The sequence below is a fragment of the Thamnophis elegans genome, chromosome 10, assembly GCF_009769535.1.
Source record: "Thamnophis elegans isolate rThaEle1 chromosome 10, rThaEle1.pri, whole genome shotgun sequence".
Lineage (NCBI taxonomy): Eukaryota > Metazoa > Chordata > Lepidosauria > Squamata > Colubridae > Thamnophis > Thamnophis elegans.
In genome coordinates, this window is record NC_045550.1 from 38,583,276 (window position 1) to 38,599,510 (window position 16,235).

At 36.1% G+C, this 16,235-nt stretch overlaps 1 protein-coding gene across 5 annotated transcripts in view; it reads right to left on the reverse strand.

Moving 5' to 3' along the window:
* Positions 1-396: 396 nt before the first annotated feature.
* Positions 397-16,235, reverse strand: part of DOCK10 (dedicator of cytokinesis 10) — a 111,086-nt gene continuing 95,247 nt past the window's right edge. For all 5 annotated transcript variants that reach the window (XM_032225590.1, XM_032225594.1, XM_032225592.1 and 2 more), the window contains 9 exons: positions 15,895-16,001; positions 15,587-15,709; positions 14,521-14,634; positions 7,954-8,100; positions 7,066-7,276; positions 6,079-6,269; positions 4,430-4,530; positions 3,978-4,116; positions 397-984 (listed from right to left, as the gene is read on the reverse strand). In XM_032225590.1, coding sequence (XP_032081481.1) covers positions 862-984; positions 3,978-4,116; positions 4,430-4,530; positions 6,079-6,269; positions 7,066-7,276; positions 7,954-8,100; positions 14,521-14,634; positions 15,587-15,709; positions 15,895-16,001 — 1,256 coding nt within the window. In that variant the 3' untranslated portion in view covers positions 397-861. The remainder of the gene's footprint in view (positions 985-3,977; positions 4,117-4,429; positions 4,531-6,078; positions 6,270-7,065; positions 7,277-7,953; positions 8,101-14,520; positions 14,635-15,586; positions 15,710-15,894; positions 16,002-16,235) is intronic.

A 16,235-nucleotide genomic window follows, 5' to 3' on the forward strand; every position in this document is an offset into this window, starting at 1 on the left:
GCCATAGTATCTTGTTCCTTCTGTTTGGAGAAATTCTGAAGAAGTTAAAACAGACAAAAATGAAAATTGGAATTAGATTCTATGCTGTCGGAAAAGAGTGATTTGGTTCTCTGTATTTCAGCCTTTTACTTCAGAAGTGATATGTCTGAGTCAATTAAATCGCAACCATTAAAGTCCCCCATCTCTATTTCAGTTAGTAGAAAATGTACAGCTTCTTGGAAAAAACATGATTTCAAACACATCACCAGCTATGTGAGAACATCTTGAAGCAATGGTAGTAGTAAAAGTGGTGATTAAAATTAAACACCCGCATCAAGGCCAAATGATTTAGCAAATAACACACACACAAACACCCACAATTTTATACACATAAACAAATATTTTAATATAGCCACATCTGAAATGTTATTGACATTTTAGTCATGTCAGATATTAACTATTTTTTTTTGTAAAAATGACGTATTTTACACATCTTTTATTTACAACTTTAATATACTTAAATGTTATAAAACATCCACTTTTGACTTTTAAAATAGATGTATACTAGGACCTGTATTAGATTATATCATTATTTATAGCCAACGTAAGGTTTGCTGTTAAACTAAATATTCAATGGATATTTCAACTCAGTCTATTTACTAAAGACTGGCCCATAATAAAGAAAATCATAGGAAATGTGCAAATATCAAGAAAAGCAATAACATTGAAAAAAAAATCAAATTGACTTTTTAAAAAATTGACACATAAAATTGTTCAATAAATAAAAAATAATAATGTAATACAATTATGGTATCCTCCAGGATTTGCCTACATTGTTTTGCAAAATAACGCCAAAATTCTCCAGTTCATAATCAAAGGCAGTTATGAAATATCTGCATTTGATGAAAGCAGTGATCCAGGTGGGGCAGTGATTGTTCTACTGATTGCATGGGAATAAGGTGTTTCCACTCCTCGATGCTTTGCAGAATCCTCCTTGTAAGTGATCTTTAAAACAGATACATACATAAAGAAATAAGTGATCCTGAGTAGATAAGTAAACATGTGGAAAAATTAAGCTCATTCTAAACCAGGGGTGTCAAACTGGCGGCCTATGGGTCGGATGCGTCACGTGCAGGCCATGCCCATCCCAATTCCGCAAAGGGAAAAAACATCGCGATACCTCACGTGATGGCAACGTGACAGCGCGAGTTTGACACCTGTGCTCTAAACCAGTGGTCTCCAACCTTGGCAACTTTAAGACTTGTGGAGTTCAACTCCCAGAGTTCCTAAGCCAGCAAAGCTGTAGCAAAGCTGGCTGAGGAACTCTGGGAGTTGAAGTCCACAAGTCTTAAAGTTGCCAAGGTTGGAGACCACTGCTCTAAACTACACTTTTAGGAATCAACTTGGTCAGCTGTTTTTATCTATCCTGTTAAGGTTTTTAACAGCTGCCATATGAAAGAAAGATTTTGTTTTGTGTTTCGATATCTCCCCCCAACAGGATTCCAACTTTAAAAAAAAAGACTTTCTTGTTTAACCTCCAATTGTGTAACATATCTATGAGAGTATATTTTGACACTTTTATGAAGTACATACATGCATGAATTTAGCCCTGCTGGCTATGAACATCATAAATAAACAGTGTATCACCTATTTACTTGCTGCATTTAACATTTAGCTGCAAGTGGCAATAATAAATAGTTTACACCTACACCCCATATGAATCAAGCAGCTCTTTCTAGTGTCTAAACATAAAGCATGAATGTATTTAAACATTTACTTAAACATTGACTCCTACATCAATACTGGAGATACATACAGTACATCATGCCCATCTGCTCAGAAGCCCCCAGGGAAAAATCTACTCCAGGCATAAAACCCCACTGCAAGTGCTGAAGAAGAAATATCATGCCTAAATAGGACTCTTATGAAACTTAAGTGTTTCCATTAAAAATGAACATCGGAAATGGACTGTGGCTATTAGTCCATGAAGTCCTAGATAAGAATGCCTGGCATATTATTACAGTTCTCCCTGACCCTGTATTATATTTCATGCTTCCCAAAAGAATGACTAATGCCCATTTTTCTGCTAAGCATCACCAGTGAGATGCCTCCTTATTAAATGTTAAAAGAGCAGTTGGTGAGAATACATGACAGTAAAAGAACAGAGAGCAAAAAGGAAACCAGACATACCACTTTTGGCTATGGTATTGAGGGAAATGTTAGACAGTGAAGCAGAAAAGTTGTATAAGCACTGTCCATGACAGAGCTGCCAGAAAAAGAGAAAGAAAGATGTTGATGGAAATGCCACAGCCAGTGGACGTAGAAACACAACAGTAATGAAGAACACATAGGATTTCAAGGCCTGTAGATAAAATACCATTAAGGACCCAGTGACACAATCTGTGTGGATGTGGTAAAAACACAACAGGAAATTTGCAAGGCTCTGGAGGTGACTAACTATGGAGGGCTGTAATTACAGAACTCTTGTACTATCGTCTCTGAATTGAATGGGGTAGGAAGCATTAACTTCTCAGAAGTCACAGAAAGTCCATTAGGCCTCCTGGGATCCTGCTTGACGAATAGGGATAAATTAAACAGCAACACAGTTTTTTTATGGTTTATATAGATGGAGAGGTGTGAAACAGGACTTAGTGGAACCCAATGAAACAGCGACAACAGCAACAAAACATAGGATTGATAAGGAAACAGTAACATCCTAATTGATTAACTTATGTAGGAATCAAGATATAAGCCTGAAAATATTATTCATCCAGTCTTGTTCCCAATATGGGATTTTCTGCCCAAGCAGGTTTTTTTTTTTTTAAAAAAATCTTGAATGTATAACAGGATCTCCTGATAGTGAGTTCTCAATTGTTTTCACAGGCTTAGCTTCATCCTGTCATCCATCTGTGTTTGGCATATATGATTGGGAAGGGGAAAAGCCTAACACCCATGATATGCCAGGATAGAATAACTGTGGTGTCTGCTCAAAGTGTAAAGAATCAAGGAAATCTCTTCCATTTTGCTCTTGAGAGTGGATTTCCCTTTGCCTAAATTTATTACCTCTCCCTGTGTGGGTATATGGTGTCATATACAGCTTCTGAGAGAAGAAAAAGGAAGTTTATCCATGAGTAATGTTTTCCGGATTTTTTTGTACATTATAACTTATTCTTACTTCTAGATTTAATAACAGACCAGGATCCAATTTGATGTTATCCTGTCTACATAGATTCCAATGTAATCTGCTTCTACTTTTCATATACCGTATAGACAAAGATCAAAATATATTCAATAGCTCATCAAATCCCAGTATATCCTTATATTGTTAAACCTTTCACTGAATGATTGGCCTAAAAAAAGTCTTAAATGATAGAAATCCAAACAGGAGGGAATCAATATGCATTAGCAGATGAAGGAAGGTAAAATAGATGGGAGTATTTGAAATGAGAATATCCTTTAGACCAGGGGTGTCAAACTCAAGACCCATGGGCCGGATCCAGCTGGCGGGATACTTAGATCTGGCCCGCGGGGCCATTCTGCAAACAGCGAAGGACTGGCCTGCAGTGCCTCTTCCAGTAAAAATGGAGCTTGGGAGAACCTCATGTGGTCATCCTGAGCTTCGTTTTCGGCTGTGATTGTCTCCTGCAGGCCTCTGCCAGCAAAAATGGAGGATATGTGCCCCCATGTGCTCCATTTTCCCTGGCAGAGATATACAGGAGGCAGTCTCTGCTGAAAACAGATGTCGAGCTGGCCATAGCCTCCTGGCCATGTTCCCTGTTCCCCCAAGGTCAAACACTACCCTGATGTGGCCAGCAAGAAATCGAGTTTGACACCCCTGCTTTAGACCAAGAAAAGAAGTTTGGAAATTAGGAACCTTTTTTAGGTTTTTTTTTTCTAATTTCCCAAGGTGGCTCCCCAATTAGGATTTAAGCATTGTTTGTGTGACAACCCTAATGTCTTTGGAGCTGAAAAGAAAATGTTGAAAGAGAATGGCTAACCTGTTCATTCATAATCTCTGAGAGCTCACTGAGCATGTTCTTGTAATGAGATTTCATTTCTTCCTGATATTCCAGCTGATCCTCCTTAATAAGGCGTTCATTAACTTCAAGAGCTTGTCCACATGCTTCTGCAAATTTTCTGCATAGCACAAAAAATCTCAAAGCTTTAATGTCAAGGCAAAGTGTTATTGTTTCAAACATAAAATAGCACTTTGATTTTATTATGGATTAAAATGGTGTAGTCATAATGGACACAGAAAGATAGTTTAGATTTTTTGTAGAATTCTGTATTTGCCCCCTGATGTTTTGTTAGACTAAACAAGACCAGTTATCATTGTATTTGTTTATTTCTATATCTATTTCCATCTCTCTCTTTCTTTACATCTCTCTCTCTCTCTCTCTCCCTCCCACCCTCCCTCTCTCTCATCTCTCTAATATATTATAACACTTACCTGAAGATTTCTTTCAGAAGTTTAACTTGGTTATCTGGGTATTTCTTAGCATTGGTTTCTTCAAGAAATGCTCGAGCATAAGCCATTGGTCCTGCATTTACCTGCAAGTCAAAGTGTGCTATTTTATATTGAGGGCTGAGGTCAGTACTGGCAAAGGCAGCTTAAAACAATTTTTTCTTCTGTCACTGCCTGAAGTCCTGATCTTGTTCACCCATTGCCAGTGGTGGGTTTCAATTTTTTTTAGAACCTCTTCTGTAGGTATGGCCTGCTTTGTGGGAGTGGCTTGCCAGCCATGTGACTGGATGGGAGTGGCTTGGCAGTCATGTGACTGGATGGGCATGGCCAACTTGTAAAATGTGGTGAAACTCACTTAACAACGCTCTTGCTTAGCAACCAAAATGTTGGCTCAGAAATTCTGGCATTTGAAGCACGCAAGTCTTAAAGTTGTCAAGTTACAAGACCCTTGCACCCCTAACCCTTTAGAAAAAAAACCCCCAGGGGTGTTCAAACTTGACAGCTTTAAGACTTGTGGACTTCGACTCCCAGAATTCCTCCTCTCGCTCTTCATCTTGATGATGTGCAGACGGGCAGGAGGAGGGAGCTGGAACTGGTTCTAAACAACACTGTAGATTGGAACCTCTTCTATAGAAGAGGTTAGAACTGGCAGACTCTCACCCCTGGCCATTGCTGAAGAGTTTTCTAAATTACAAATAAATTATGGAAAGGAAACATTTGAACATCAGATATGCTAAATGGAAGGTTTGCTAGCACACCTTTAGTGGTTATCGGAATGTTCCCAAGATTGGGTGATCAAAATGTTTGGTGCCAATATTAAGGCACCCATTTCATTCTTTAAAACAACTTAAATAAATCTCCTAAACTGGAGCCCAAACCCTAACATGCTGTAAAAACAAACAATATGGCTCTCAAACTGTGGGAAGTAACTAAAGGGTAGCCAACTTAAGTTCACTGCATGAAATCAAAATATTATCACACTAAAAGCACAATAGATAAAATTAAATATGAAAACAGTGTAGTATACTAAATTGCAGCTATCCAAATAAAAGTTAAATTGAAATGAAGCTAGATAACTCTTAAAAACTCTAATTATTAACATAGCCTTTAATTTTGTTCTTTTGAGTCTCACACAATGTTATCAGTATTTGTCTTCACTTTTCCTCTAAGATATACAGTATTTTCCACTGCTCCACTGCTTTCAGACTTATCTGAAAAGGAAACTTTTTTTTTTTGATGTTGAGTCTCGCATAATGATATACAACCTGTAGCAGGCATCAAAAACATATTCTCTGTGGAAGGGGATGCAGTGGAGGTAGCTGAATCCTAAGGCAGAAGCATCAAACTTTCTGGGAGAGGGATAATGATGCTCATATCAGTACTGCACTCCCGTTCTACCCTTCGGCAAACCTAGCAAGGGTGTTAGGAAAAGGGAACTAAATCTCAGATTCAAAAGAATAAGCATTGTAAAATTAATAAAATTATGTAATGAATTAATTAATGTTATAATGCTTCTTTTGAATTTCCAGCAGGTCGGGTTGTAACAACAGAAGAAGAGAAAGATTCTGTTTCCTATTATAAAATCCTAAATGTCAAATCTTCTAAACCTGAGAAAAAGGCTGAACCATATTTACCTTAACACTGACGCTTCCTTGTAGCTTCAGCTGGAGTCGAATCATATCTACCTCTTGCATTGTACAAAGTTGTTTGAGTTCTGAAATTTTTTTGGACATCTCATCAATAGCTACTTCTATGGGGTTCAGTTCTGTGCTGGTCTGGTTTATAACTTGTATTCTTTTCTTCACGTATGGAAATAAATGGCTAGCTGCAGTCAAAAACAAGATAAATACATCTAAGGAAGGTTTATTTATTGTAATATATATTCATAATTGAAACAAATCCATAATTCATACAATACATCCATGAATAGTTCCATTCTCTCATTCTTTGTATGTATGTATCTACAGTATGTGTGGGTGTGTTCATGTATGTAAGTGTATATTTATATTTTTCTAAAAGATTGTAAAAGAATTATTTGCTTCTGTTAATCAAATTCCAGAATAGGTGTAAGAATATACCTATTCTTATTTTGTGGATATTCATTCTTACTTTGTGAATACTATTGTTCATGTTACCTCAGTTGTATTTGTGGTAGAAGCATAAGGTATATAATGAATAAATCAGGTATAAATAAGTAACAAGAAAGATCTTGCTTCAGTAATAATTTTAATATTATTTTAATAATTTGTAAATATAAATAAATATTATTGGAAAAATGCTCCATAAACATAGTTATAAATATATGAGATTCTGTTCTAAATCAAAATATTTTGAAGCATATCCACTGGCAATTAGATAATTAGCAATGTGTTACAAAATATCTGTAACTATTTTTGTAAACAATAAATAACTAATTGCTATGCTGAATCAATTGGATTGACTTTACTGATTGAAGAAATAGTAATAATTTCTGCCCTTTCCCTTTTTTTGTGCCCCTTCAGGTGAGTGTTGATTATTGTTGAGTACCTGAAATTTTTGAAAATAAAAAGGGGATGAGAAGTGGCCCAACATCCCCGAGAAATTGCCCAGCCCTGCTGTGAAGAAGAATTCAGTGCTCATACTTGTCAGAATTGTCCGTCTCTTGCATTGCTCTTCTACGCCCCCGTGTTTCTTTCCTGACAAGGTGAATGGTGTTTCAAACACAAAGTGGTTGATATTGTGATGCATTTCAAAGTCAGTCTTGCGTTCGTCAGCTTCTTTCTCTTCAAAGAAGGGCGTGACATAGGTTACTTGGATATATGCATATTTAGGATCTAGGTCTTTGGGGTTAACCTACACAAACAAAAAGGAAGACAATGCATCAGTTAGAGACAGCAGAAGGACAAGAAAAGAAACCAAACACTTGCTTTTTATGGCATATTACTGAAATATGTTTTAGACATTTTAAAAGAGAATATTATTCATAAATGTCTTTGCTTTGGACAGGTTGGTTGGGTATTTTGTATTCAGATGTTTTGAGCATAAAAGGAGCAAAAATATTTTCTAAGACAAACAAAACAGATTTACAGATTTCTAAGAAAGCCCTTGTTGCTGGCAATTCCATAATATGAAAATTTGAAATCCCCCTCCCCACAAAAAGCATGCCTACCAGGACCCTCCACTTCTAATCAATTAATAGCAGTGAAATGAATGTACATAATTTTACACATCACAGCGTGTAACAAATGTTTATATTACTATCAAGGGCCTTATTCTAACTCTTCTGATCAGAGAGATGAATATACATAATTACATGGCGCAGCAGAGGTTATGCCTTGCCAGATCCATATTCCTCTTCATTTTTTTTTACTTCATTGGTTCCAAGTTATTCGTGCTTTGAGATTAATTGAATTTATGCGGTGAGCATGGCTCATTATGGTTTCATTTGTTTTAAGTGGGCCTGGACAAAAAAAACTGTGCAACAGCACAAATGCTTTAAAAATAATATCTGTGGACATTTTCAACCATACCTTATTGGAATCTTGGATTATCTTCACATTGTCTGCTCCAAACTTGTCCGCATAAAGTTTCATCAGTCGCTGAGAGATTTCGGAGAGGCCTGTTAATTTGGGCTCTTTGTAAATATATTCCTTACCCTCTTCCTCTTCAAAAAAGCCCTGATTAAAAGATAAATCATAACAATTACAGTAAACTGAGTATAATAAAAACCCTTCAGGACCATACTGTGGATGAAAAATGTAAGGTACTCGACTGTTAAGTATAAACAAAAATATTTTTTTTGAATGCTGCAGCTCACACATGATGAAGAGATGGAATGCATTTAAAAACCAAACTCCTACATTTGCACAGGATGAATATCAACTTTTAATAATAGGGAGAAAAAAGCCTGTGTGAAATGAGACTGAAAACATCCTTGGAGTTTTATATTACATACTTATAACCCATATTTTGTAGCAAGTATGCCACCATGTGGTACAATAGAGTAAGGATAATGAAAATTGGTGGTTTCTTGCTTCTTTCTTTATAAAAACACAACTGCAGTCAAAACTACAATTGTAAGTATGTGGAGAATCGGACACCTTTGCAATTAAAATAATACATTAACTTTTGAAGCCTATGTATTTACTTGTTAGTTGATTCTGGGGAACTAAAGTTAATTTATTTTTATTAAGCAGAAAGCTGTTTCTCAGAAGAGGGCTGCCTGCTTCTGAAAAAATTATACAAAATTTGTTTGTTAGTCAGCTAGACCAATAGGGAGTACTAATTCTTTTTAAGATATAGCTTTTAGCATTGCGCCTTTTTAAAATAACAAACTGCATAATAGGTTCCAATCTATAAACATATCACTCATGTATGAACTATTATTCTTTGTATGAACTATTGAATCCAGTACTTTATGGAGTTTTGTTGCATATGCATATTTTGGCTACGATTCATGTACACATATATATTCTTTCATATTTATATCACCATGGATGTCATTCTGAGCTTATGTAATACAACAATGCTATCAAAGAACCCTTAGACAGTTTCAAAATGACTTAAACAAGCGATAAATGTTTCTGATAAAGAGGTAATTCTAGAATTCTTACTCCCTTTTTGTAATGGGAAATGACAATTAAATTAGAATACATAATTTTCATATTTAACTGTACACATGGGGTGTTATTTACCTGGTTTAGTCTAGTTAATGAAAATTAGTTGTCAGTGCTGCTGTTGTTATTTTTATTAAAATCGGGAAAGTAGTGTTTTTATTCATTTTGTATGAATTGCTCTAGAACTCTGAGGTGTCTTTCCTGGGATGCATGATGAATGGTGGAACTTCCAAAGGAAGGGACATTATTAAATGAAGAGAAGCCCAGTGCCAGCCACTGAACTTTCTGCTCCCTTGCCAACTCTGTTGAGGACATTTCAGGCTGCATAGGAAGAGAATGATGGTGCAAGGTGGTTGCTTATCTGCTGTTGCACTGGGAGGATGCCAGCCATGCTACTGTTTTTGAGCTTTTGTCACAGACCACTTTATCACATTTCTGCATTCAGAGGCCCCATGTTACAAAAGGTTTGGCCCAATCACTGTTATTACTTAATGATATGAGGAGTCAGAAGCATGGAGTAGGATAGGAAATGATCAGCTGAGTCCAATATCTTACTAGGTTACGATAAATTATAATTAAAAACAATTGTTCCTTATTTTAGAAAACACTTCTGGCTGCTAATTTTTTTTAGCTCAACTACAAAGATTCATTTATTCATAAATGATAAATAATGGCCTATATATTAATCATTTTCCATTTGCATTTTTATAAATTGCTTCCTTCTCTTTTGTGTACGCAAGTCAATACTGAAGTTTTCTTGACAAGATTTCAGAAATGGTTTGCCATTGCCTCCTTTCTAGGGCTGAGACAGTGACTGGCTCAAGGTCACGCAGCTGGTTTTCTACCTAAGGCAAAACTAGAACTTATAGCCTCTCAGTTTCTAGTCAGATGCCTTAACCACTTCACCTGTGATGGTGAACCTAAGGAATGCGTGTCACAGGTGGCACACGGAGCCATATTTGCTGGCATAGCAACCCTCGGTAGCCCTCAGCTCTAGCATGCATACACGCACTGGCCAACTGATTTTCGGCCTTCCGGAGGGCAGGGGGAGGCCATTTTCACCCTCCCCAGCCTTCAGGAAAGCCTCTATATCCTAGAGAGGATGAAAAACAGGTCCAACAGGTCAACCGGTAGTTTGTTTCCAAACTTCCCGTTGGTCCATTGTGCCTGTTTTCGCCCTTCCCAGGCTTTTCTGAAGCCATGGGAGGGTGAAAACGACCTCCCCAGACTTCCCTGAGGCCGGCAGGCCAGGGGAATATGTTATCACCCTTCCCAGGCTTCAGGAAAGCCTCCAGAGCCTGGGGAGGGCAAAAATTCCCCTGTGCGGAGCTCACTCACGCATGCGCAGGAGAGGTTGCTCATGCATGCATGGTGGTGGGTCGCTTGCACATGCGCGGTGGGGGTCACTTGCACATGTGCAGTAGGGGGTTATTGGCACATGCGCAGGTGGAGGTCACTTGCACATGTGCAGGTGGGTGGCATGCGTGCATGTGCAAAAGCGCACATGCACACAGTTTTGGCACACCTTTAGAAAAAGGTTACCCATCACTGACTTACACCAAACTGTTTCTCTTTCTCATTCTCTTTGTCACCCTTAGCACTTTGAAGTCATGATGCTGAACCTGTTCCTATGAAACAAAATTTAGACATATAAAGGCAGATGGCATCGTCCCTGCACCAAAGGATGCATGTACATTGCACTGACACAATTGCCTCTTTGAAGATCTCACCAACACAGGAAGAGCAGTGTCCACCAAATGGTCAAGCTAACGACACATAGAACCTAGTTCTGAAATATCTTGCCAAAGGATCTTTACCAGATTCATACTTAATAATCTTTAGTACTATTGATTTTATTCAAGTACATAGATAACAAACTACAAATATGTCCTTAGAATATTCCTAGAGCTGGAAGGTAATTTTCACTGGTTTTTCTTTTACTCAACAATTCTCTCAAAATGCATGCGGAAAACTGAGGAAAGTCTTAAAATAACATGAAACAGGGGAGCTAGTGAAGATTGCTTCCCCTTCCCATCTGCAGCTGAAGCTTTTTTGAATATATGAAAAAAAATTCTAGACTCAAATCAACATATGCAAAATTAGGAGATGGAGGAATATTAATTCAATTTGATGGTAATGTAGGAGGAGAATACAATACAGTCGTTTTTGCCAATATGGTCCCTATTTAATAACAAAGTTTGATACTTTTAAGCATTCAAATCATTATCTCTATATTGTCAAAGTCAAAGTCAATTTAAAATTGCCCCAATGGTATTAACAAGGAATGCTACATAACTACTGTGTTCTTCTTCCTATAAACTCGTTTTAGTTTATACGAAAGAATCCCTATATTTTTAAAAATTCTATTCATTTTCATAATTCTTTTCATCATAAAACAATTCATGCTTTCTATCTTTACTAGTAGCCAGACATTTGAGGTAGCTTTAAAAACAGGAGCTTTGTGAAACAACACAATGTTCACAACATCCTTAGGCTTAAAACAATTGTATTGCTTTCATTTAATTTGATGTAGTCCTGTGTTTGTCCTTTCTTCATGGAATTTAACATAGTTTCTTTGAGAATCCCTGTAATTCTCATTTACAATTTTGGATTTCAGCAGTATTTTAATGAACCATGAAATTGCAGTCTTCTATTCACTTTTCATTGAACTATTTTTCCTTGGAAAGGATTAGTTTCATATAAAGGCAAATGCTGCTCATGTGTCCTAAATATTAAGTAGGTCACATAATACCAGTTCTGCATCTTTATGTAAAAGATTCCACTGTGACATGTTGTGAAAGATATTTGCTTCTTATAAGATATAGTAAGTAATGAATTATCAATCATATGCTTGGGGCTAGTAAAATGCAGATTATTAAAAAGGTTTAGCTCTCTTGATGGTGGAATTAACCAGTGGAACAGCTTGTCTTCAGAAGTTGCAGATGCTTCATCTCTGGAGATTTTAAAGAAGAGATTGGATAATCACTTGTCTGAAATGGTATAAGGTCTCCAGTTTAAGCAGGGGGCTAGATTAGAAGACCTCCAAGGTCCCTTCCAGCTCTATTCTGATTCATTGATTGTTTTTCAAAACAAGATGAAATTACTTATACGCAAGATTCAATTATCTGGGACAGTGTTGTCAAACTAAATTGTCACAGGAAGGTGTTGCTGAAAACTATTTAGTATCATGAAGACATACTTCCTAGCTTCCTAGGAGTCACCAAGTAACACTGTCTCATGGAGGGACCTGGAGCATGCCAGATCTGGTGGGACATTGGCTGCAAGTTTGAAGCACCTGACTTAATATAAAAAAATGTAGGTTCTTTCAGATCATTTTCAACTCTTAATATATTATATTGCAATACACAGATCAAGGGAAAAAATATACTAATTGAACAAAGGTTGTCAACACATTCAAGTTGATTTCAAAGTAACATGATTTTTAAGTAACCACTATAGCCATGAAGTAACATATTTCAATTCTGAAGAAAGATAATATACTAAAGTGTGTGGGAGAGCTACTGGTGCCCACAAGAACTAGGCTGTCTATCTACATATGAATATATCTTCATATTTAGTTGCAAGGAAATACAAATTGCTTTATGTAGTGTCATTCTATTTGTTTTCCACAACTTGATACTTGCCAGCCTACATGGTCCAATCATCTGAAAGGCTTCATGTTGATGAAAGCTACATTACAAAGATTGGCATTTTTTTGAGTAATGTACAACTCAAAGTAGTAAACAAGGGCAAAACTACCAGGCAAGTGTGAAAAGGTAATAGACTCTACTGTAACTGAAAGCAAATATAATGTATAATGCAGGAGTTCCTACACTTGCCATTACACCTGCCCGTGTAGTCTTAAGGTACAGACCTGCCCTAAGAAACCCAATCACCAAAATGGAGACAAATGAGCAATTAGAATAATACAATTAAATTTTGGGGAAGGTGAATGTATTGTAACAGCATACAACAAAAAGGTTCTCCTCCCATGCACTTTGCCAAGAGAGGTGCACCTCACACTTTGGAAAACCTTGCTTGTTCTGCCATGACATATGCAGCAAGGCTGTTTGCAGTGGGCATTTCAGATAAGAAACACATAGCTGAACCTGCTTCCATTAGAAATGGGAACAGATTTAAGCCTCAAGTACATGAACGCCACAGGAACAGATACATCTTTATAATTCAAGGAAGCAGAACAAAAACATTATTTTGCTAGATGCAGCACGGTATATAAATGAGTGAAAGCAATGTTATTTCATTGTTCACAGTGAATATTAAAAAAAAGGTAGAAATCAAGGTTAACCAAGGGTCATACAAGTTGGATGATGTAAGAAGAATTAAACAAAACAGCATGCAAAAGAATAGACAACTTACCACAGCCTTGAATAAATTCAAAAGAGGAAAAGAGCAAATTTCTGCATTAAAACCTAATTGGCAGACAACATTATTTAGAACTGATTTTATACATTTTTCTTTTAAAAAAAGAGGGAATGTTTCCCTGGAAAGTTCATCTTTAAAGAACGTGCTGTCCCATCTGATATCTTGTGGAAGCAAGCATATGCACATACTATAACCAAAATAAGTAGGCGGAAATATAGAGTAGCGTGCAGGCATTCTACAATGAACTACAAGAATCAGAAGCCAACTAGAAAGCAAAGCTAGTATGTCTACACAAACTAATATCTAATAAAATTAAGGATTTCAAATCAATTAGGAGAAAAAAAAGTCTTCAATTATTTTGTAGCTTTTTTTCAGGGATGATTTTAAATATCATCATATAATTTATATTCACACTGTCTTATCTTCATTTTCCTTTTATCTGTTTAATAGTCAACAGTATCAAACTATGACAAGCTGTTATAATGAAGAGACTCCTTCTGAACTCTGCTTTAAAGAAATATGAACTTTCTGTGAGCTTCCCAGTCTATAGTATAATGTTGGTTATATATATATTTTAAATTTGTATTATGGGATTTTAGTTGGGATAACCTTCTTTGTGTCTTACTACCAAACCTCTTGCAAAAGATAAAAAAATACTAAACATACATATACACTGTTACCTAAAACTGGGGGTCTCTGGGGAGGGTGGGGCGGGGTTAATCTTCATCATTTGTCATAATATAATCTTAGGTCTTAATCTAGTGCATGTTTATTTATACATACTGTATATCTATTCACTTCAATGGAACATTGCCAAATCAGCAACTAGAAGCTTAAACCTAAATGTGAGGAAACCTCTAAAACTATTCTTACAGCCAGTTGTCACCAATAATATTTTGCTTCTATTTTTATATGACTCTAAATATACATTTTGCGCCATGAATTTTACTATAGATAAATGTTTAATACTGAAAGCGTGCCAGGTCAATAATCCCTAGGATATTGACTTGTAGGATATGTTTTATACTGCTCTTTAAAAAGAAAATTTGTTGGGAAATGTGTAGTTTAGCTGAAAATTCCCCCTCAGTAGCCACTTACTTGGCCATAAAATGCCACACGGTAGTATCGTCCAAATAAGCGCTTTTCAGAATTCACAACTTCTGCGACTTTCAGATAAGATCTATGGATGTCATAGTACAATTCAGACAGCCTCTGGGGTAATAAAATGAAAGTACATTTTGAAATAAAAACTCTGGTATTCAAACCAACTCATGTAACCAACATGTTCTCAATAATGCTAGTAACTTTCTAATTAACTGATTAAAGGAACTTTCCAAATGTAACATGTATGTAGTATCAGCTTCCACTTATATTATTTTACTATTTTTTTTCTCAATGATTTTTCTATCTTTTCTCATACTACAAAATACTTTAATACTGATTAAAAAAGGCAAGGCAAAATAAATACGGAATGCTTTTATTGGTAGTGCTAAGTGTCTTCCATTAGGAATTATCTAGCAGGCAGGTATTCAAATACATTTATAATTATAAGCATGGATTATATATAATCATATATAAAGAGACATTTGGTCTAGTGGGTAAGACACTAGGCTAGAAAGCAGAAGACCATGGGTTCAAGCACCGCTTAATCAGGAAAGCTGGCTGGCTGATCTTGGGCGAATCTCAGCCCAGTTCACCCCACAGGGTTGTTCTTATGGAGAAAATAGAAGAAGGAAGGTATGTTGGATATGTTATCTGCCATGTGTTGTTTGTGAAAATAATAAAGGTGGGATATAAAGTAAAGAAATAGGTGAATAAATAATTATAGATGGCAAATCAATTTGTGTTTCTACTGTGTATGCAAGTGAGATCATATTTTCTTACTTGTCCTGTGTGTGATGGAAATCCATCTTTTTATAATGCAGTCTCATATTAAAAAGATACACATGAACAACACAATCAGCATTTTAATCAGTTTAATTGTAGATTATGTATATAATCTAATTATGTATATAAAGTATATGTATGTAATCTAATTATGTATATACAGCATAAAAAGCAGAACATATTGAAAGGTGAATATAATTGCAAAAGTCCCTAAAGCACTGACATCCTATATTATTTTTCTCAGTGTGATTTCCCCCTAATTTTTAGCTCAGCTTACTTTGAAATCTCTTTGTTTCTCAAATACGGCAATAACTGGTTTGTTAACTTCAGCAATGAGTTCATATCTTTCACATTTCCAGAGATAGTCAACACATAATTCCAGCTGTTTCACAAGGATGTCCTGCAAGTGAAGAAGGAACATCAAGTCTGTGATGCAAAATAAAGTATTTTTTTTTCCAATTTCAATTCCTTAAAAAAGGAATAAGGGTAATTAAAACTCTAGTCATGCTCCACCGGATATAGGTCTCACTGAAAACTGTGAAGAAAACATACCTAAGGTCAATTAAGAAGAATGACATTGCTAACCTCATTGTATGGTGTATCTTGCATTCCAGAATCTTCTTTCATTGCTCCTTCTTCTTTAATATTTGGTGTAATATTGAGAAAAGCTGGCCATCCCATCGAAAACAAGCCTTTTCAAACAAGAGTAAAAGTCCTATCAATGCTTCAGTAGCAATCATTTAAATAATTGTAGTAAAAAATGAAGACATTACATATGACAGCTTATTACAAATAATATCAATATCATTAACCTCTTGTAAACACTGTAGTTTATAGCTAGTAGCTATAATTTGGTAATTTTGCAAAAAAATATTCTTCTTGTCCAAAGGCTTAATTTGAGAACCTCCCAACGAGACCCAAAAGGA